The 22,843-nt window shown below is 42.7% G+C and overlaps 1 protein-coding gene across 1 annotated transcript; it reads right to left on the bottom strand.

The window, feature by feature from the left end:
• Nucleotides 1-9,862: 9,862 nt before the first annotated feature.
• On the bottom strand, nt 9,863-17,679 carry LOC128068974 (pregnancy-associated glycoprotein 4-like). Its single transcript, XM_052662253.1, has 9 exons — nt 17,588-17,679; nt 16,370-16,520; nt 15,276-15,393; nt 15,058-15,176; nt 13,674-13,867; nt 12,650-12,766; nt 10,857-10,998; nt 10,671-10,769; nt 9,863-10,012 (listed from the first exon to the last, which is right to left on the bottom strand). Exons 1-9 carry the CDS (start codon nt 17,638-17,640, stop codon nt 9,863-9,865), a joined length of 1,143 nt encoding a protein of 380 aa, XP_052518213.1. The 5' UTR covers nt 17,641-17,679.
• Between the last annotated feature and the right edge of the window lie 5,164 nt (nt 17,680-22,843).

The raw sequence follows: 22,843 nt of genomic DNA on the forward strand, positions 1-22,843 counted from the left end.
AAGAGTCCCATCTCTCAGCTAAATCAGCTCCTTGAAAGAAGTCTTTAAAGAAATCCCTCTTAAAGATCTGCTTGCCTTTTAGTCAGCAGTCATTACTAAGAGCCTGGCTGGGTAGGAAATGCAGTCCTGTAGTTACTGAGCTCATGGCTATATAACAAACTATTTTCAGTTTTGAAAGAGAAGCAGAGAATAGATCATTTTGTAGGTAGCCTGCATCACCTGCCTAAAAGAACAAACCTTTTCTGAATGGATTAGGCTGAACGGCTGGGCACAGTGTGGAAGCCAGGAGAAAGGAACAGCAATGAGAAACAGCTAGATGGACCTGAACTGTGCCTCAGAAAAAAAGAGGCAGACTGGTCAGTAGAGATCTTCTAAGGACTGAAGTGAGGATTGTACACACCACACGACCCAATTTAATTTGAAAACTTCTTTTCCAACTGAGGTCCCAAATCTCTCCCAATTTTTCAGCTTCTAAATACCTTGTCTTTGTTACCTCACATTCTGACCTACCTGTCTCACCTTCCTTATTTCTATTCACATCACTTCTCCATCTAGTCCACCAGCATTGCCACCTCCAGAACTGAGGAGTTAGCAATACTTTCTCAAAGTGGGTAGAAACACAATGACTATTTCTCCTTTAATATTTGTCCTTATCAAGGTCTTTTGAAGGACTGAGATGGCTAGAATTATGGAGATCTCACGTTTGAGGCCTGGTAAAAGACATTTATTGTTATATTGGTTGTTGGTGGTGATGCAGTCTCATAGTTGATATACATCTGAGAATGCATTTTATCTTGTTTTTGATATGTATTTTTCTTGGGTATGGAATTCTGAGTCAATTATATTTCTCTCAGCATTTTAAGATGTGGTGCCAGTGCTCTCTGGCTAACATTGTCTCATTTGCCTAATTTTCTGTCTTTTCCATTTTTGTTCTATTGTATCTGTTTTTCCTTCTGGTTACATTTCTTTGGTTGATTGTTTGAAACAATGAATTATCATGCACCTTTGAATAGTTGTCCTATTTCTTGTCCTTGCATTAATTGAACTTCTGTGTTAATGGGTTTAAAGCTTTCATCATATCTGGAAAATTTTCAGCCAGTAATTAGGAAGTTCTTTTCTCTATTCTCCTTCTTTCACTTCCTGTGGGATTCCATTTACATATATTTCAGTATTCCTAAAGTTGTTTCAAATCTCTGTGATGCACAATTAATTGTTTCCCACAGTCTTTTCATTCCTATTTTCCATGTCTCTATTTAACATACTCAATGTTCAAAACTCTAAATATTATTATTCTAGGAAGCATTTTAATGTCCTTCCCTGCTAATTATGTAATGTCTATTTTAACAGTGATTTTACTAATTGATTTTCCCCTCATTTTGAATATTTTCTTGCTTCTTTAAACATTGGAATTTTTTTTTACTTCTTTAATTTATTTATTTATCTTAATTAGAAAATAATTAATTTACAATATTTTGATTGATGTAGGACAAATATTTTCACAATTGATATGGAAATTTTAAGTTGGATATTGGATATGGCAATTTTTACCCTTTGGATGCTGGATATTCTTAATTTTTATAAATTGTTCATGGCACTGTTTGCAGACACTGTTAATTTCTTGGAAACAACTGTATTTATTGAAGGCTTGCTGTTCAGGTTTTTTAGCTGATATAAGACCAGCCTTTAGACCAGGTTTACTATTCCCCACTAGTAAGGCAGTATTGTCTTCAGGGCTATATTGATGTCATGGGAATTATGAGTAATTTCCATGCTGGTGGGTGGGGACACCATTAGACTTGGTGCAATTTGAGACTCAAGGATTGTTCCCTATAATCCTGACCAGTACTATCAACTCTCTGCTGTAAACTGGAAGGGTATCACCTGTACACTCACACAGTTATCTGTATGTAGCTCTCTCCAGTGAACTCTAACTATCTAGAGTCTCAAATCTTTCTTCTTGGGAGACTGTTTGTCTCTGCCTAGATAGTCCTTGCATGTATGTGTTAGAAACTATTTCTAGAGTTGTGGCAATTGTAGAACTCACCTTGCTTGCTCCCCGCCTCAGGAATCCATACTCTGCTGCCTGACATTGGATGTAAAAAACTGCTTTCATTTATCTCTTCTATTTTCAAGTTGTTTGAGACAGGAGGATAAATGTGTCCTTTGCTCCTCTATGTCCACCAAAATGGAGGTCCCCCTGCAATCAGAACTCACTGAATGCCTTATGAAAGCTAGGCAGTGACTTCTGTGCATGGGTGCAGACAAACTATGGATATGGGGAGCCCCATCTTGCTGGAGAAATCTGACAGTTACAAGTAGCATTTGCTATGGGGTATGTTCAGTTCAGTTCAGTCGCTCAGTCATGTTTGACTCTTTGTAACCCCATGGACTGCAGCACGCTAGCCTTCTCTGTCCTTCATCAACTCCTAGATCTTGCTCAAACTCATGTCATCGAGTTGGTGATGCCATCCAACCATCTCATCCTCTGTCATCCTCTTTTCCTCTTGCCTTAAATCTTTCCCAGTAATAGGGTATTTTCTAATGAGTAAGTTCTTCACATCAGTTGGCCAAAGTATTGGAGTTTCAGCTTCAGCATCTGTCCTTCCAATGAATATTCAAGATTGATTTCCTTTAGGATGGGCTTGTTGGATCTCCTTGTAGTCCAAGGGACTCTGAAGAGTCTTGTCCAACACCACATTTCAAAACCTTCAATTCTTCATTACTCACCATTCTTCATGCCTCAACTGTCACATCTATACATGACAACTGGAAAAATAGCTTTGATTATACTGAAATTTTGCAGCAAAGTAATGTCTTTGTTTTTAAAAGTCCGGCTGGCTTGTCATAACTTTTCTTCAAACAAGCAAGCATCTTTTAATTTCATGATGGCAGGCATCATCTGCGGTGATTTTGGAGCCCCTAAAAATAAAGTCTCTTACTGTTTCCATTGTTTCCCCATCTATTTGCCATGAAGTGATGAGACGAAATGCAAAGATCTTCATTTTTTGAATGTGGAATTTAAGCCAGATGTTTCACTCTCCCCTTTCACTTTCATCAAGAGGCTCATTAGTTTCTCTTCACGTTCTTCCATGAGAGTGGTCTCTTCTGCATATCTGAGGTTATTGATATTTCTCCCACCAACCGTGATTCCAGCTTGTGTTTCATTCAGTTGGGCTCTTCACATGATGTACTCAGCATATAATTTAAATAAGCAGGGTGACAATATACAGCCTTTACTTACTTCTTTCCTGATTTGGAACCAGTCTGCTCTTCCATGTTCAGTTCTAACTATTGCTTCCTGACCTGCATACAGATTTCTCAGAAGGCAGGCACGATGGTCTGGTATGCCAATCTCAGTAAGTTTTCCACAGTTTGTTGTGATCTGCACTGTCAAAGACTTTTATACGGTCAATAAAGCAGAAGTAGTATATTTCTGGAATTCTCTCGCTTTTTCTATGATCCAATGGATGATGGCAATTTGATCTCTGGTTCCTCTGCCTTTTCTAAATCCAGCTTGAACATATGGGATTTCACAGTTCATGTACTGTTGAAGACTTGCTTGGAGAAATTACTTTGGTAGTATGTGAGATGAGGGCAAGTGTTTGTAGTTGAACATTCTTTGAAATCGCCTTTCTTTGGGATTGCAATGAAAACAACCCTTCCAATCCCGTGGCCACTACTGAGTTTTCCAAATTTGCTAGAGTATTAAGTAAGCACTTTAACAGCATCGTCTTTTAGGATTTGAAATAGTTCAACTGCAATTCTATCACAACCACTAGCTTTACTTGTAGTGATGCTTCTAAAGGCCCTCTTGATTTCACATTTCAGGATGTCTAGCTCTAGGTGAGTGATCACACCATCGTGGTTATCTGGATCATTAATATTCTTTTTGTATAGTTCTTCTATATATTCTTTCAACCTCTTCTTAACATATTCTGCTTCTCTTACGTCCATGCCATTTCTGTCTTTTATTTGGCCCATCTTTGCATGAAGCGATCCTTCTCTACCTCTAATTTTCTTGAGCAGATCTCTGATCTTTCCCATTCTGTTGTTTTCCTCTATATCTATGCACTGATCACTTAGGAAGGCTTTTCTAAAATCTCTTCTTGCTATCTTTGGAACTCTGCATTCAGATTTGCATGTGTTTCTTTCCCCTCTTGCCTATGCTCCTCTTTTTTTCTAACTTACTTCTAAGGCATCATCAGACAATCATTTTGCCTTTTTGCAATTATTTTTCTGTGGGATGGTCTTGATTAGGTACGTACAGATCAAAAAACGAAGATTACTGCATCCAGTTCCATTATTTCAAGGCAAATACATGGAGAAACAATGAACACAGTGACAGAGTTTATTTCCCTGGGCTCCAAAATAACTGCAGATAGTGACTGCAGCTATGGAAAAAAAAATACACTTGGTCCTTGGAAGAAAAGCTATGAAAAACCTTGACAGAATACTAAAAAGCATAGACATTACTTTACCAGTAAAGATCTGTAGAGTCAAAGCTATGGTTTTTCCAGAAGTCCTGAGTGGATGTGAGAGATGGACCATAAAGATAGCTGAGTACTAAAGAACTGATGTTTTTTCACTGTGTGCTGGACAAGACTCTCGAGAGTCCCTTGGAATGCAAGGAAATCCAACCAGTGCATCTTAAAGGAAATCAGTCCTGAATATTCATTGGAAGGACCGATGCTGAAGCTGAACCGCTATTATTTTGGCCAATTGATGGATAGAACTAACTCATTATAAAAGACCCTGATGGTGAAAAGATTAAAAGCAGGAGACAAAGGGGAAGACAGAAGATGAAATTGTTGGGTGGCATGATCAACTTGATGAACATGAGTTCGAGCAAGCTCTGGGAGTTTGTGGTGGACAGGGAAGCCTGGCATGCTGCACCCCGTGATATAGCAAAGAGTGGACATGACTGAAAGATTGAACTGAACTGATGTACAGAGGACAATCAGGGAGCAGACAGACGTATTTAAGGAAGGAGGAAGGAACAATTACTGGATAGTTAACAATTTTGGGTCAGCAGGCCATTTCAAGCTGGAGAAGCTGTAGGGAAGCAATTCAATGCCAGGTGGAGAGAATGGTAAGAGAAAGGCAGGGCGGCAGTGCTGGGATTTTCCAGAGGACCAGATCCCACTTCTATTAAACTTTATCAACGTTCAATATTGTTAGATGATTGGAAACATGAGTTTTGTTTTGGAAGTGGTAGAGCAATATTCAATGGAAGGACTGATGATGAAGATGAAGCTCCAACACTTAGGCCAATGATGTCAAGACCCAGTTCTTTGGAAGAGACCCTGAAGCTGGGAAAGATTGTGGGCAGAAAGAGAGAGATATGAGTATGAGATGGCATTGCTTACGCAAAGACATGAGTTTGAGGAAACTACACGAAATAGTGAAAGACAGGGAGGCCTGTTTTGCTGCTGAACATGTAATCAGAAAGAGTCAGACATGGCTTAGCAACTGAACGATACCAATGAGGACATAGGGCCCATTGAAGACTCTGGTCCTGGTTGGAGTGGAGAAAGATTTAGTTGGAAGGGGAGGCTTCCCATCCTCTGGTGCAGGTCCTTGAATCCAAGGTAAGGAGCACAAGATTTTGAATGTTTTACCAAAAATTGTGTTCTAAAAAAAACAAAAAACTGTTTTCTTCAGGAGAGAGAGCTTTGACTGGGTTTGTTCTCTAGATTTTGCTGATGGATGTTGAAGGGATCTGGAGTGGGCTGAGCCTGCAAAAACCAGGTGCCTGGCTGCTGGAGGGCGAGGCTTGTTGTAGACATCTGGCACTAGGTGCAAAACGGATCCAGAAAAAGTGTCCCTTCTGGAGTGTACATGCCAATTTATCACATTGTTTCAGCAGATCACTTCAAAGTTGTTTGGGGGCAAGCAAGAAATGGATGGGTGGTTTGTTTTTGTCAATTCCTGTGGCTAGATGATTAAATGTCTGGTTACTTCATTGCATGGTTGGAATCATACTTGGGAAAGAAGACTAGATCAAGTCTGCACATATATGTTAGTTAAACAGCAAGCATAGGAAGGTTTCTAAGGCAACTGTAGGTAATTTAAACATGAGTGACCAAATGGGGACAGTTTCATTAAACAGTCTGAGATTGACTGTACAGGTTGCCATACTTGTTGCCATGAAAAGAAGCCATAACAGCTACTTGTTGCTACACTGGAGGTGTGGGAAACCGAAAAGAGACCAACAGCCTTACAACTCTCCTTGCAGTGTAATTTCAGGCTAGAATTAGTTGACAAGGAAACGCTGACTGGTAAGCCTGGGAAGGGAGGAATCTGAGCCAGTAATGATTCGCTCTTGTTGGGACCCAGAAAACAGAAGCATCGGCTCAGTCAGAGTTCTGAGTCAGGTTCAGAGACAGATGTCATTTGGCTTGAATCAGTATTTAGCTTTGGGGATGGCAGGCATACCCTCCAAACAGAAGATTTCCATCTCCCCAGGTGGCAGAATAATTCATATTTTTTCCAGACTCAGGAACTCAGTAAGCCCTCTCAGGGCCACCTCTTCTTAGCAGGCACACATGCATCTAGAGGTGGAATTATCATCATCATGCCCATTGACCAGATGAGCAAACTGAGGTTAAGGCACTTGATCAAGGTCATACAGATAAGCACATGAAAAGCCAAGCACAAACCCATGGTAAAAGTCCTCAAATTGTGTGGTTTTGCTCCACACCCACTGGGAGTGGTGGGTGGTGATCTGGCAACAATGTTTAGGCAGAAGCAAGCAGTATTCAGGCTTTAATTGAGGTAAGTAAGGAAAACCAGTAGAACATTCAGCTATGACCCAAATCAAATACCTTATGATTTTATAGTGGAGATGAAAAATAGATTCAAGGGATTAGGTCTGGAAGCCTGAAGATCTATGGATGGAGGTTTGTAACATTGTACAGGAGGTGGTCACAGAAACCATTCCCAAGAAAAACAAATGTGAGAAGGAAAGGGGGTTACCTGAGGAGGCCTTAGAAAAACAAATGTGAGAAGGAAAGGGGGTTACCTGAGGAGGCCTTAGAAACAGCTGAGAAAATAAGAGAAGTGAAAGGCAAAGGAGAAAGGGAAAGATATACTAAATGGAATGCAGATTTCCAGAGAATGGCAAGGGGATATAAGAAAGTCCTCATATTGAACACTGTAAGAATTAGGGGAAAATAATAGAAATGTAAAGAGTTTAGATCACTTCAGGAAAATTGGAGCTACCAGAGGAACACTTCATGCAAGGATGGCCACAATAAAGGGCAGAAAAGTCAAACAGCTAACAGAAGCAGATGAGATTAAGAAGAGGTGGCAAGAATGCACTGAAGAACTGTACAAAAACAAAAGATTGGGATAGGGATGATGCTTGTGTCACTCATGTAAAGCCAGATATACTGGAGTATGAAGTCAAGTGGGCCTTAGGAAGCATTACTACAAACAATGATAGGAGAGGTGATGGAATTCCAGTTGAGCTATTTAAAAATCCTAAAGAATGAGGCTGCAAAAGTGCTGCATTCAATATGACAGCAAATTTGGAAAATTCAGCAGTGGCCACAGTGCTGGAAAAGGTCAATTTTCATTCCAATCCAAAAGAAAGGCAATTCCAATGAATGTTCAAATTATCATGCAATTTCACTCATCTCACTTGCTAGCAAGGTAATGTTCAAAATCCTTCAAGCTAAGCTTCAACACTACATTAACTGAGAACTTTCAGATGTACAGACTGGTTTCAGGAACCAGAGATCAAATTGGCAACATCCACTGGACCATAGAGAAAGCAAGGGAATCCCAGAAAACATTTCTGTCTGCTTCACTGATTATGCCAAAGCCTTTCACAAAAAGGACCACAACAAACTGTGGAAAATTCTTAAGGAAATGGGAGTACCAGATCACCTTACCTGTCTCCTGAAAAGTCTGTATGTAGGTCAAAAAGCGACAGTTAGAATCATATGCAGAACAACTGGAAAATTTAAAACTGGGAAAGAAGCATGACAAGGTGTACATTCTCACTCTGGTTATTTAACTTCTATATAGGATACATCATTCAATATGATGGACTGCATAAATCCCAAGCTGGAATAAAGACTGCTGGGAGAAATATCAACATCCACAGATATGAAGATGACACTGCCCTAATGGCAGAAAGCAAAGAAGAAATAAAGTCCTCTTGATGAGGAGAGGAGATGCAAAAACTGGCTTAAAACTCAACATTCAAAAAACTCTTCACAAAAATATACTCAACATTCATGGCATCTGGTCCCACCACATCATGCCATATAGATGAGTGAAACATGGAAACAGTGGCAAATTTTATATTCTTGGGCTTCAAAACCACAATGGACCTTGACTGCAGCCCAAAATTAAAAGACACTTACTTCTTGGAAGGAAGAAAGGCTATGAAAAACTTGCATAGTGTATTAAAAAGCAGAGCCTCACTTTGCTACAGAGGTCTGTAGTGTCAAAGCTATGATATTTCAGTAATCATGTACAGATGAGTGATCTAGACCATAAGAAAGTGTGAATGCTGAAGAATCAAGCTTTTGAACTGTGGTGCTTGAGAAGATTCTTGAGAGTCCCTTATACAACAAGGAGATCAAACCAGTCAATCTGAAAGAAAATCAACTTATGACGCCTGCTGACTCAGCTGAGGCATCTACTGAGGGCCTCCAGGTGGAAAGAATGGATTCTTCCACTGCAAAAGAGCCTAACCATGGCAGCTCCAAGCAAATACTTTGTAGCTCCACCCCTGGAGGAAGGTCAGAAAGGCTGAAGGCTCTATGTACCTTGGGTTCCCTGATGCAGGCGTTGCATTTTCCCCAACAGCACTGGAGGCCAAGGAAGGGGCATTCTGGGCCCTGGAAGAGGCGGATGGCTCAGGGATCCACTGGGACCACCACTTACCAGGTAGGACTGGAAAGGACAGAGCAGGCATATGTGGCAGAGAGCTGGTGACTGGGGTGTTGGAAAAAGAGGGAACCAGCTTTGAATGAAGCACCTCACTCAACATCCCTTGGAGGAGAAGCCCAGTGATAAGTTCGTCTGAGATGGGATGAAGAGAGTCTATTTCATCACCCCTTATAATTCCTCTGAATGAGGAGGCGGTGGAGTTTATGTGTCATCACAAACTCTTCCATGGCCTAGACCATCTGCCAGTTGCTATCCTTGGGGCCGCCTCTCTCCAGCTACAGTCATGTAGTTCTGGAGGAAATTAACAATCATGTTGCTGCTGAGTCAGGGCCAAAGACAATGTAAAGCCAATCATAAGACACCATGTCCCTGACAGGATGGCTGATCTGGGGCTGTACATGTGAACTGAGGTGGGTCATTCAGAGAACACCCTTGAACTCTGATGTCTGCAATCCTTTTTCCTTACTAGGAGATGCCTTCAGGATTTAACACCTTAGGGCAGGTAGCTTGAACTCCCTCACTAGGTGTAGAAGCCTTAAGGAAAAATGTTGCCAGGCTAAGACCATCGAAAAAGAGTGAAGGGAAATAGCGAGGGTGAAAGAGAATTGATGACTTCTGATTTCTTGGTTCCAGTCACTGAGACCTTTGTATTTGCTCTGAGTCTTGTATCCTGGATTCGCAGAATCATTTCAATGAGTCTCCCTTTTCCTTGAAGCCAGTTGGAGTGGGGCTCCTCTCAATTTTGATTCAGACTTGGCTCTAGATCCTTCACATCCAGACACAAACAGAGGCAACATTTGCTTCAACACCATTAAGAGTGAAACCCTTTATTCTTTACTGAGAATAGGGTGTACAGAACACCAAATACAGTTCACCAGCATCCTGGGCAGGAGTGCCCAAACTGTGAGTGAGTGTGTGTTAGGAACAGCCTTACTGATTCCTGAACCACTCCAGTCTTTTACACTGCCGGTGCCAGGCCAATCCTGTCATTTCTTCGATCAAAGACCGAGAAATAAAGCCTCAGGAAGACGTCACCCAGGACCCAGGACTCTGTAGATGTCCTCACTCTTTTCGCTCTAAAGGCGGTATAGCAGCGGCCTCTGGAATCCTGGGGGAGTCAGAGACACACACCAGTCAGCATGAGCCCTTACCAGTGACTCCCTCCAATATCCAGACCCAGCAAAATTCTTTATTTTATTTCCCTCTTTTGGTAAGTATCAAGGGGTTTTCTCAGCAGCAGGGTATATGAGAGTTCATCCAAAACCAACGAGGGCCAAGACATCAGGTTGTCATGAGGAAGGGTGTGGTGAGTGGAGGACTGGGAAGTGGGGAAACAGAGGAATGTAAAACAACAAAGTCCTACTATAGAGCACAAGGAACTATATTCAATATTCAGCGATAAATCACTTGAAAAAGAATAAGGAAAAACATTTTTATAGTATAACTGAGTCACATTGTTGTGCACCAGAACTTAATGCAACAAGAAGATCAGTCACACTTCAATATAATTATTTAGAAAAGAACAAGTGTGTCCATAGTTCCCCTCACTCCCTGTTTCTTTCCTTCTGACTTCCGCTCCTTGTTTCTCTGTGGAGAATGCTGGTTCTACTCCTGAATCTAAGAAAAAACCTTTATTTTGTATTGGAGTGTAGCTGATTAACCGCAATGGTGTGACATGGCCGCCACCCGCGTGCTCCTCCCAGCAGCAGCCCAAGGGTCCCTGCAACCTCCAGTTTGAGAACCAACCCTCAGTATTGTCCCCTCACCTTGAGGATGTAGGCTCGACCTGGCACTGGGTAGTTGATGCCATTGATGGTGAAGATAATAGAGGGCAGAGTATTGACCGCAGAACATGAAACATAGTGCTGTTATTGAGAGAATGTGAGAGGTTGACTATGGAGATCCTTCTTATATGCGGAGACTGGGAGTGACCCTGGGGCATGACCCGTCACCTTGGAACCCCGTTGCTTGGCGCCAATGAGCTTTTGTACGTTATCGACCAGTCTTCCTGGGCCTTGGATATGTGATGCCCCGGTGTCCACCATGGCCGCGCAGGCATCAGAACAAGCAATAACCTCTCTTTTCATGGTGATGCTGAGAGACAATGGAAGAAAGGGGGCAACAAGGTCACTGTGAGTCTCCACAGAGTTGCTCCCTTCCTGACTGTCTTGTAAACAGCTCTTCATCTCTCGCCCTCTTTTCCTTTGCCCTCAACACAGCACCTTTCTTGACATCCTCGAATGCAGTACTTGAAAACACCAGGATATTTTGTACCTTGACACAAGCTGGCCTTCATTCCTAGAAGACTCCACTCCCCTTTGACTAGCTAATTTTTTCTCATCTCCCAGATTCCCATTTAATTGTCATTGATTCAGGGAAGTCTTTCCCCTGGTGTTTATCAGTCTCCTGTCTTGGTCACTCTCTGTAGACCCTTCCTCATGTCTGCTGCTGCTGGTGATGCTAATTCACTTCAGTCGTGTCCGACTCTATGCAGCCTCATAAAGAGCAGCCCACCAAGCTCTGCCGTCCCTGGGATTGTTCAGGCAAGGTACTTTGGTGAGTTGCCAGTGCCTTCTCCTCCTCATGTCTAGCATGTACCAAAGTCACAATTCACTATGTGGGTGAGTTACTTCATGTACATCTGCCTTCTTAGATGTGAGGGCGAGTTTTATTCTCCTTGCATCCCTAAAGTGCCTGGCACACAGTAGATGCCCAATGCTTGTCTGTTCAATGAGTGAATGAGACTGAGAAAACAATAAGAAACCTCCAGAGAGCTGTATCTGGTGGGAAACAAATAACATGTTGCACACAGAGTGAAGATGGAGATTCACAGGGGCAGCAGATTCTTATAGTAGGGGGAGAGAGGGGCTCCTCTGGGAGAGGGTATCTCCCAGCATTGCTCCTACAACCAGCTCAGACTCTGAGACCCTGGCCAGGAAATACATGACTAGCCCACACAAACTCCAAAGGATAAGTCAGCTTTTGTATTCGGGTGTCACACAGAACCATATGAATTATGCTTCTGTCCTCAGGACACTCCTGGATCCCTCCTTCCTGATTCTCTGTTATAGCCACTGCCCCACTGTGTGCCCATGAACACTGCTTTCACATCTTAAGACTGCAGCCAACCTCTATCCACTGCTGGGTAGCTGCTCCCTAAGAAGACCAGTTTCTCCATTTTCTCAGTAGTGTCCCTGTTTTTAAAATGACATTTATCTGTACTGAGAACTTCCTACGTCCTAGGTAGCCCTGGACAGTTGGTCATCTTATCATAACTCTGTTCAGGCTGGTAAATTTTTCCCTGATCCTCTGTTCACCACACTATAGAGTCCTCTACCATGCTTCCCACCTCAAAGCGTAGTGGGTGCAGCCCTATCCCAGCTGCACAGACCTCTCTGGATCCTTTTAGCACCCTGGCAGAGCCTTGCTCAGAAGTCCTGGGCATTATGAACCCATGGGTTGTTTGTGTATCTATGTGCTTGTGTGTTTGTTTGTATGTGTGTTTGTACGTGTCTCTGTGAGTGCTTGTGTGTCTCTGACTAGCTATGTATGTTTTTATGTGTCTCTGTGTAGGTTTATATATGTCTGCTTGTATGTTTCCAAGTGTCTCTGTGTCTGTGTCGTTGTGGGTGGTGTACATGTCTGTGTGACTGTGTGTCTGAGAATGCATGTGTGTGTGTCTGCCTCTGTCCATGTACATTAGCAGGAGCATCACTTGGGCTGACCCTCAGAGGGAGAGGCTTACCGGTCTACAGGTATAGTCCAGTCACTTGCTTGGATCAATGGTACCCAGTTGAGCTCTCCCTTGTAGTAGTGGTGGTCCACCCCACCAAACATCACCACACTGCCCTCCTGCTCGTCTCTGTAGAGAGAAGTGAGGGGGGATCCTTGGAGGCCAGTAACAACAGCACTGTCTGAGAGCTGTGCTGGTCCAACCATCAAGGCCCTAATAAGTTCTCCATGTACAGATGCAGAAATCGAGTCCAGAAGAGATAGAGATCCAGACTGAGGTCTGTTACTGTCTCATGAGCGGCACAGCGAAGCTTAGAAGCTGAATCACTTGTCTGAGCTCCACCCACTATGTCTTCTGAAGACACGCTGGACCTTCAGCGACCTGAGTGCTCAGACACCCTCAGAGGACATGGCGCTGAAATGTTTTGGCTTTTCCTGTGTCCACCTTATCTTTTTTCAGGAAAATCAAGGCCTGGGAGTTCTAAGGGTGTGTGTTCAGGTCACCCAGAGTTGGCGCCACTGGCCTGTGACCTACAATGTCCAAAGGGCCCCACACTCAGAAGGGATCCCACCTCTGCTCTCTCTGTCTTGAAATGCCTAATATTTCTTGAATGAGGGGTCCCACACTTTTGTGTCCCACACTTTCATGTCTCTCTGGCTCCACAAATTGGGGAGCTATTCCTGGGCTCTCTTTTAAATGCTAATGAGGAAGGAAAGATATCCACCATCCTTCTCTTTCCTTCCTTATCAAAATCATAAGCAAATTGTAATGCTTTTTCCTCCAACTTGTTTCCTGTTGTCTTCCTTTTGCCTCCCTCATGACTCACCCCCTAGACCAAGTTACTGGTCTTGAGCCCAGGAGTAGGGTTGTGTTCCAATAAAATTTTATTTATAAAAGCCAGTGGTGAAGCCAGGTATAGTTATCCTTGCTTATATTACTCTCAGGATACTTCTTTATCAAGTGTTCTATAATTTCTGTGCAACTGAAAGCATCTTACAGCTAATTTGGAGAAAGGAATTGTCCATCTCAGACTTACTTGCTCAAGTAGAAGGCAAAAACAGGCTCAGAAATGGCACCTTCATTCTTCAGCTTGTCAAAGATGGGGATGGTTCTAGACCAGGATTGCTTTGGGTAATTCAAGCCCAAGATGCCATCAGATCTTCCGCCCTGAAACCCGTATTCTGCCACGCTTAGACCGAATGGCTGGTCAGTACTTACTAGGTCCCCAATCTGTGGGAGAGAAGAGTGTTCCCACTTACAGATACATGAAGTGGGGCTAGGACTGGACTGGGGTGCATTGCCATTAGATCTTCAGAGAAGAATTAAGGCTGGGCTCTGTCTTTGGTTGCCCACAGACAGAGCAAGGTGGAAGGGGAATTGGGATTCCATTTGAGAGATGCTGTGAATTTTAAAACATCTGCCCCTCTGAAAAACACCACCTGAGTGAGTCAAATTGGCCTCATGGCTTCTGTCCAGGTGGGGCAACCAAGAGTCAGGCCAGGTCCCATTGGTGCCACCTTATGGACAACACAATCGAGAGCAAGATAGCCTTCTCTTTGGCATCACTGTGACCTAATGACAGGAATGGACTGCATTCTCTGTAAGGTACTGTGGATTCTGCATCTGTCCAGGAAGACAGAAACAAAAGCACAATCTTGCTTGCAGGGTTCTATGAAATTACTATCTGGGGAATTCACGTTGGGGGATATGTGTATATTTCTGTGAGCATGTATGAGAGAAAAAGAGAGAGAGGGGAACTACTCAAGTATTTTGGGGGAGGCAAGCCATAGATTTATTAGATTCTCAAGGGTCCTCTAGAGTGAGAACTCATTTATCAGGCCCCTTGACTTCTCAGGCCTCCAGTTTCCCATTCTGGATACCTGAAGCCCTTGACTGCCCCAAGGGTCCCCAGATCAGTTTTATCCTGTCCCCAAACACCCCACCACAACTTCAGTCCTGAATAGCCAGCCTAACTCCACCCTTTACCGCATGTGTCCTCTCAGCAAGGCCCTTGCTGTCTGGACCTCAGTTTCCTGATATGTCTCATGAGCTAATCAGAGTAACTGCTTTGTGGGGTTGTTGCAGAATTAAACCAGTTATCACCTGAAAGTGGCTGGAACAGTCTGCTAATATAAAAGTGGCTGCTTTTATCCCTTCTTGCTCCAAGCGAAATGAACCTTGAACTGCTCATGGGCAGAGGAGCTGAAGTCCACACCTCAAGCCACACTCTGGGTTAGCTAATCTGTTTGCTCCTGTGTCACCATGGGCACTGCCACCCCAGAGACATGATCCTGTGAATAAGATGGCCAATATCTATGGGAGTTAGGCTAGGAAGTGTCCTGCCACATGGTCCTGCATCTGTTTTGCAAGCAGTGGTCACCACATATCCAGTCCTGACTCAGCATTTTTTACAATGTTACCCGAACTGTGTCATAAGCAACAACTCCTTTCATTGTCCCAGCTCCATAGATGATCCTGAACGTCTTATTGGTAGGCCGGAAGGTGGAAGACTGAAGATGTCTGAACCTAATGTGTGTAGCTGCAGACACAAGAGATGAGTGTCATCAGGTGCCAAGGGTGGAAAAAAGGGTGGCAGGGCAAGGGAAAGATGGTCTGGGTAAGGTGTGTCTGTACTCACAACAGGCTGAGCTGTTGCAATAGTCGGAGGGCACCCACAAGTCAGATGAGCCTGTGTCAAAGACAACCTGGAATTCTTGAGGGGGTGTTCCAATGGTGATATTACCCACATAGAGTATCTACAGGGAGAAGGAGGGAGTGGGTTAGTGCAGAACTGGCTACCCTCTGTTCCCACACTGATGACTCCCTCTGGTGTCACATATCTCTTGAGAACACTTTCTAACCACCGTTCAATTCACAGACTTTGGTCACAGAATTATCTGCATTTGATATATATTTCCTGTGCTACATTGTAAGCAAGATATTGACTCTATGAACAGGCGTTGAAGTGGTACCTCCTGCATGGGAAGCCCAGAGGCATAACCACTGGACCTCCAGGACTGCTGGACACCCAGGGAAGTCCTTGGGCCTTCATTTGAGAAGCTCTGTAGTCTCTTCAAACCAAGCCTTAGGACCCCCTTCTCCAGGAGGTCCTTCTTGATCAACTCCAGTCACTCCCTCTAAACTCAGACCACATCCAATCAACACCACACAGGTGACCCTTTCATTTGACAGGTATTTACTCTTTGCCTATCTCTCAGGCTGGCGTGGGCATTTTTGAAGACAAAATAAGCCCTTTTCTAATCGAAAAACAGTGAGCACTGTGTTAGATTCTTATGGCCATACACGGAATACAGGTTCAGTAAATTTTTCCTGCTGTTCTTGCATCTGTGGAAACCAAATTCCTCTACCTGGGGATTCACAATTGCTTTGCAGTGGATTCTACCTTTTAATCACTGATGGCTCACTCTTCATCTGTATCTGAGTGGCTCACCTAGTTCCTAAGGAACAACCACCCTCAAACTAATGACACATGTTTGACAAAGAAATGGATATTTATTTCCCTGCCACCTGGTAATGGCCAGGCCCAGTCACAAAGACCAACAGTTGAGGATGAGAATGCCTTCTCCTCTGGGTGGGGTTCCTGTTTTCCAGTGTCTCGGCCTCCTGCAGGAACCCCAACCCCAACATCCCACCTGGCACCTCCAGATGAGCCCCATGCTAAGCTAGAGCACCAGGGAGCACTGTGGAGCACCATCATCCCAAAATACTCACATCTCTGATGTTTCTCAGTGGGTGAATAGTTAGATTTGAACCACGAAAAGAAATCTGGGGCAGTCTGTAAGCATGCTCCCTCAAGACATCGTTCAGCATGTTTTTACCACTGAGGGTTTTTCTCATGGTCTTCACTCTCCTTAGAGGTATTCTTTCACCGAGCATTTGACAAAGAAAACAAAGAAGATGCTACAATTAGCTGTCAGTGTTAAGGTATAACTGTCATTGTAATGGCCCTGTGTGTTTTCTAATCATTTTTATGAGGCACATTATTATCAGAATATTATGCATATACCATGGCAAAGACATAGATTTGAATACAGGTTCTCTCTGCCATCTTATGTAAGCCATATGACCATGAGGTGCCTCGGTGTCCCCTTCAGCAAAATGGTGAAATGTAACAGTACAAACCCTCCAAATAGAATATCTTGGGGATAATTGAAGTAATGGATATTAGGAACCTGATAAATAGGAAGTGTCAACAATGACAGCCATTAGCATTGCTGTTGCCATCCCACTCATTCCTTCTCAAAGAACCTCAAGAAGAGAAGTAGAAGGGGGACTTTTATTCTATTTTACAAGGGAGAAACTTGAAATGCAAGAGTTTTCTGAGTTGGATGTTGTCACACTGCTTGTCAGATATATGACAGTTTATCTTTCTCCAAGTTGAAGGAGAAGAGAGAGTTGGAAGAAGAATCCAAGATGTAGGGTACAAGAAAGGGAAATTCAGAGGCTTTAGAAGGAAGTAAGAGTCAAATGAAAAATTAAAAGCAAACAACACAAAGAGAAATAGACTCTCAGTGACTTCCAAAGAGATGGAGAGATAAATGACAGTGATACAGAGATGCAGATATAGGCATATACACACTGAAGTAGACAGGGAAAAAAGAGGACATGTTGAGCAAAATGTAGAGAAGTGCTATTCCATAGGACCACATCACCATTTGCATAGACTGGGCACTGAACAGTTGCAAGGAGTTGCATTTTCAACAGGTCATGACCTGACTAGACCCCAAGTGTTGTGCAACCCTAGTCTACACAAAGACCTTGGGATCCACAGTTCCTATAGCAAGTTACTTATCAATAAGTCAGAGTTGAACTTTAAGACTCTTAGGGAAATATTCCATTCCCTTCTAAACCTGATGGGTGGAAGAATAATCAGATGAAAATAAAAATCAGATAAAGGAATATGATGTGACATACAGTCCCCATACTTACTTGACTATGCACTCTGAGAAGGCCACCAGCCCAAGGAGCACAAGCCACTTCATGCTTCTTTTCTGGCTCCAAGTACTCAGGGAAGTTTAGGTTCTTAGTGTGTAGTGGTGACTGGGAGCCCCTAGTTATATATGCTCTGACCTACCCTAGTTTTCCCCTTCAGGCCATTAAAGATCTGAAAAAAACACAAAGGTTTCGATAAAAACTTTACCTTCTTCAGTGTCCTTGGCGAATGGACTTTGAAGCTTTTCAGAATACAGAGAATTGAGCTGTAATCTCTTCCTTGAATCTTGGCTCAAAAATCAAGCTGATCTGCATGGACATCTAAGAAGATCGAAAACCAGGCTACTGGGAGAAAAAACTGCTAACAACATCATGAAAATGGATATTAGGGGCCATGCTCGACATGTGTGGTTTCATGTGATCTTCCTAGCTACTTTGTGAGATATGCATTGCTGACTTTGTGAGATATGCATTGCCCTCTTCTTTGCTGAGGACATTGCTAGGATGATAAGTTGTCAAATGGCAAAGTGAAGACTTCAGGGACAGCCCAGGGACATACAACTGGGTTTAGGTAGTTGGTCTAATGGCAGACTTAGGGGCACTTATGATGCCAGGCTGCATCAAAGATTTAGGGCAGAGCAGTACTTCAGTTGCATGGTTTCTGTATTGGAAGAAATGTCAGATGCATCCACAAGCTATTTTATAGCATCCAACAACTGTACAAGGAAGAACTGTGTGCTAGGTTCTGGGTTAAAGGCTTCAAAGTCAAAGTTGATCAAGACAAAAGTAGTCTTTATCTTAATAGAGCTAGAAGTCTAGTTCTAACAAAGTCATGGCCCCAGGAGGCAGGAGATATGATACTAGGACTAGGTGGCCATGTTGGAATATGGGCAGCACAGGCCTTACCTCTGTTAGCAGCCTTTCTTCCACTTCACCCATGCTCGAAAGCAGGCCAGTTGGCCATGTTTTCAAGAAAATCAGAAGTTTGGATATTTATGTACAATCTTCTAATTTTAATGTGAGCAACTAATTTTATTTTCCTGAAAAAAACAGTGGGAACATAATCTCTACAGTGATGTGCTGGAATCAGCCTTTAGTCTGCAGGGTTGTTTCTGGCCTAGAGTTGGGAGTGCAGTAGGGACAGAAAGGAATTTAATTCATGTTGGTTGATTTTAAAAGAGAGTGAATGCATAGTAAACATGCTGACTCATTGGAAAAGACCCTGATATTAGGAAAAATTGAAGTCAAGAAAAAGAAGCGGAAGACAGATGATGAGATGGTTGGATAGCACCACCAAGTCGATGGACAGGAGCTTGAGAAAGCTCCAGGAGTTGGTGATGGATAGGGAAGCCTTGCCTGTTGTAGTCTATGGCGTTGCAAAGAGACGGACACAACTGAAGTACTGAACTGAACTGAACAAATTGAAAACAAACAAACAAACAAAAGACTAATAAATCTAATTGCATCAAGATGTTGACTATCTACCTATAACAACACATTACTTAAGTGGCTTTAAAATTCAGACTTATGACTCTACATTCAGAGTGGAATATCTTCTAAGGAAAAAGAAAATCCTGCCCATCAAAAACAAAACCAAAGAAAACCAAAAGAAAAAGGGGAAAGAAATCTGACACTATATTCATCAGCTTCAGTTCAGTTCAGTTGCTCAGTCATGTTCAACTCTTGTGAGCCCATGAATGGCAGCACACAAGGCCTCCTTGTCCATCATCAACCTGGAGTCCACACATATTCATGTCCCTTGAGTTGACGATGCCATCCAACCATCTCATCCTCTGTCATCCCCTTCTCCTCCTGCCCTCAAACTTTACCATCATCAGGGATTTGTCAAATGAGTCAGCTCTTTGCATCAGGTGGCCAAGGATTGGAGTTTTAGCTTCAGCATCAGTCCTTCCAGTGAACATTCAGGACTGATTTCCTTTAGGATGACTGGCTGCATCTCCTTGCAGTCCAAGGGACACTCAAGATTCTTCTTCAACACCACCATTTAAAAGTCCAGTTCTAACTACTGTTTCCTGACCTGCATACAGGTTCCTCAAGAGGCAATTCAGGTGGTCTGGCATTCCCATCACTTTCAGAATTTTCCACATTTTATTGTGATCCACACAGTCAAAGACTTTGGCATAGTCAGTAGCACAGAAGTAGGTGTTTTTCTGGAATTTCTTGCTTTTTTAATAATCCATCAGATGTTGGCAATACGATCTCTGGTTCCTCTGCCTTTTCTACAACCAGCTTGATCATCTGGAAGTTCATGATTCATGTATTGCTGAAGCCTGGCTTGGAGAATTTTTAGCATTACTTTACTAGTGTGTAACATGAATGCAACTGTGTGGTAGTTAGAGCAATCTTTGGCACTGCCTTTCTGTGGGATTGCAATGAAAACTGACGTTGTCTAGTTCTGTGGCCACTGCAGAGTTTTCCAAATTTGCTAGCATATTGAGTGCAGCATTTTCACAGCATCATCTTTCAGGATTTGAAATAGTTCAACTGGAATTCCATCACCTCCACTAGCTTTGTTCATAGTGATGCTTCCTAAGGCCCATTGACTTCACATTCTAGGATGTCTGGCTCTTGGTGAGTGATTACACCATCGTTATATCTGGGTCATGAAGATCTTTTCTGTACAATTCCTCTGTGTACTCTTGCCACCTCTTCTTAATATCTTCTGCTTCTGTTAGGTCCATATCATTTCTGTCCTTTATTGAGCTCATCTTTGCATGACATATTCCCATGGTATCTCTACTTTTCTTTAAGTGATCTATAGTCTTTCCCATTCTGTTGATTTCCTCTATTTCTTTGCATTGATCGCTGAGGAAGGGTTTCTTATCTCTCCTTGCTATTTTTCATAACTCTGCATTCAAATGGGTAAATCTTTGATTTTCTCCTTTGCTTTTTGCTTCCCTTCTTTTCATAGCTATCTGTAAGGCCTCCTCAGACAGCCATTTGGCTTTTTGGATTTCTTTTCCTTGGGGGTGGTCTTGATTCCTGTCTCCTGTACAATGTCATGGACCTCTATCCATCGTTCATCAGGCACTCTGTCTATTAGATCTACTCCCTTAAATCTATTTCTCACTTCCACTGTATAGTCCTAAGGGATTTGATTTAGGTCATACCTGAATGGTCTAGTGCTTTTCTCCACTTTCTTCAATTTCAGTCTGAATTTGGCATAAGGAGTTCATGATCTGAGCCACCAAGAGCTCCCAGTCTTGTTTTTGCTGACTGTATAGAACTTCTCCCTCTTTGGCTGCAAAAAATATAATCAATCTGATTTTGATGCCAACCATCTGGTGATGTCCATGTGTAGAGTCTTCTCTTGTGTTGTTGAAAGAGGGTATGTGCTATGACCTTGCATTCTCTTGGCAGAATGCCTTTGCCCTGCTTCATTCTGTACTCCAAGCCCAAATTTGCATGTTACTCCTGGTGTTTCTTGACTCCTACTTTTGTATTCCAGTCCCCTACAATGAAAATGACATATTTTTTGGGTGTTTTTTCTAGAAGGCCTTGTAGGTCTTCATAGAACTGTTGAGCTTCAACTTCTTCAGCCTTACTCATCGGGACATAGACTTGGATTACTGTGATATTGAATGGCTTGCCTTGGAAATGAACAGAGATCATACTATCGTTTTTGAGACTACATCCAAGTACTGCATTTCAGACCCTTTTGTTGACCATGATGTCTACTCCATTTCTTCTAAGGGATTCCTGCCCGCAGTAGTAGATATAATGGTCATCTGAGTTAAATTCACCCATTCCAGTCCATCTAAGTTCGCTGATTCCTAGAATGTCTGTGTTCTCTCTTGTCATCTCCTGTTTGACCACTTCCAGTTTGCCTTGATTCATGGACCTAACAATCCAGGTTCTTATGCAATATTGCTCTCTACAGCATCAAATCTTGCTTTTATCACCAGTCCCACCGCTTTGTGTTGTCTTTGCTTTGGTTCCATCCCTTCATTCTTTCTGGAGTTATTTCTCCATTGATCTCCTTATTGGGCACCTACTGACCTGGGGAGTTCATCTTTCAGTGTTCTATCTTTTTGTTTATCATACTGTTCTTGGGGTTCTCAAGGCAAGAATACTGAAATGGTTTGCCATTCCCTTCTCCAGTGGACCACATTCTGTCAGACCTCTCCACCATGACCCATCCATCTAGGGTGGCCCCACACGGCATGGCTTAGTTTCACTGAGTTAGACAAGGCTGTGGTCCGCATGCCAGATTGGCTAGTTGTCTGCGCATGTGGTTTCAGTCTGTCTGCCCTCTGATGCCCTCTCTCAGCACCTACCATCTTATTTGGGTTTCTCTTACCTTGGACGTGGGGTATCATTTCACTGCTCTCCAACAAATTACAGCCTCTGCTCTTTACCTTGGAAGTAGAGTAGCTGCTCTTGTTTGCTGCCCCTGATTTGGACGTGAGGTTATTCCTCTCCGCCACACTTCTGTACTGCAGTTGTTGCCATCATGCATCTGCACAACCATCACAGCAGAGGCGAGCAAAAATTGAACCACTTATTGTTCTTCATATTGTTTCTGTTATTGTGACAGAATCGCATGTATGTTAACAAGTAAAAGCAAGATGATAATTAAAACTAATGTTTTAAAGTAAGCCTTTCAGTGGCGAGAAGAAAAGGTTCACACATAACATATACAAGTTTAATTCAAACCCTGCTATCTTAAAACTTGAACTGAAAGCATAAGTTTGTACCAACTAATTATATTTATTTTCATTTTAATTTTTAAGGAAAATGGGTACTTCCTCCTCCAACTTCTGTAAAGCCTAGAAGTAGTAACAACTTGATGACAGTGCCTATTCTGAGGTCTAACATGTAGCTTCTAGATATATTTCCCATCAGAAGATCTTAAAAAGATGGCTGATTACTGGACTGGGTAGAGAAATGCACAAAATAATCTTGGGAATCATGAAGGACCAGAAAACTGAGGGACTTCAAAGACCAGTGGGGACTGGGCAGAATGTTTAGGAATCTGAATGAAAAGGCATGACATCTACCAGTTTGTTGGGCAGAGTGATGTTTCTGCTTCTCAACACACTATTTATGTTTCTCATAGCTTTCCTGCCAAGAAACTAATGTCTTCTGATTTCATGGCTGCAGGCACCATCCACAGTGGTTTTAGAAGCTAAGATGAAGAAATCTGTCAGTGCTTCGACATTTTCTCCTTCTATTTGCCATGAAGGGTGGGGCTGGATCCCACAAACTTAGTTTCTTAATATTGAATTTTAA

This window comes from Budorcas taxicolor, chromosome 25 (genome assembly GCF_023091745.1).
Source record: "Budorcas taxicolor isolate Tak-1 chromosome 25, Takin1.1, whole genome shotgun sequence".
Taxonomy (NCBI): domain Eukaryota; kingdom Metazoa; phylum Chordata; class Mammalia; order Artiodactyla; family Bovidae; genus Budorcas; species Budorcas taxicolor.

Excerpts from the sequence above, each read along its gene's own strand:
- LOC128068974 (XM_052662253.1), bottom strand. The coding sequence starts at position 17,640 with ATGAAGTGGCTTGTGCTCCTTGGGCTGGTGGCCTTCTCAGAGTGCATA. Across the intron at positions 15,177-15,275 it reads TTGCAACAGCTCAGCCTGTT|CTACACACATTAGGTTCAGA; the intron begins GTGAGTACAGAC and ends TTGTGTCTGCAG. Across the intron at positions 13,868-15,057 it reads TTGCTTATGACACAGTTCGG|ATTGGGGACCTAGTAAGTAC; the intron begins GTAACATTGTAA and ends TCTCTCCCACAG.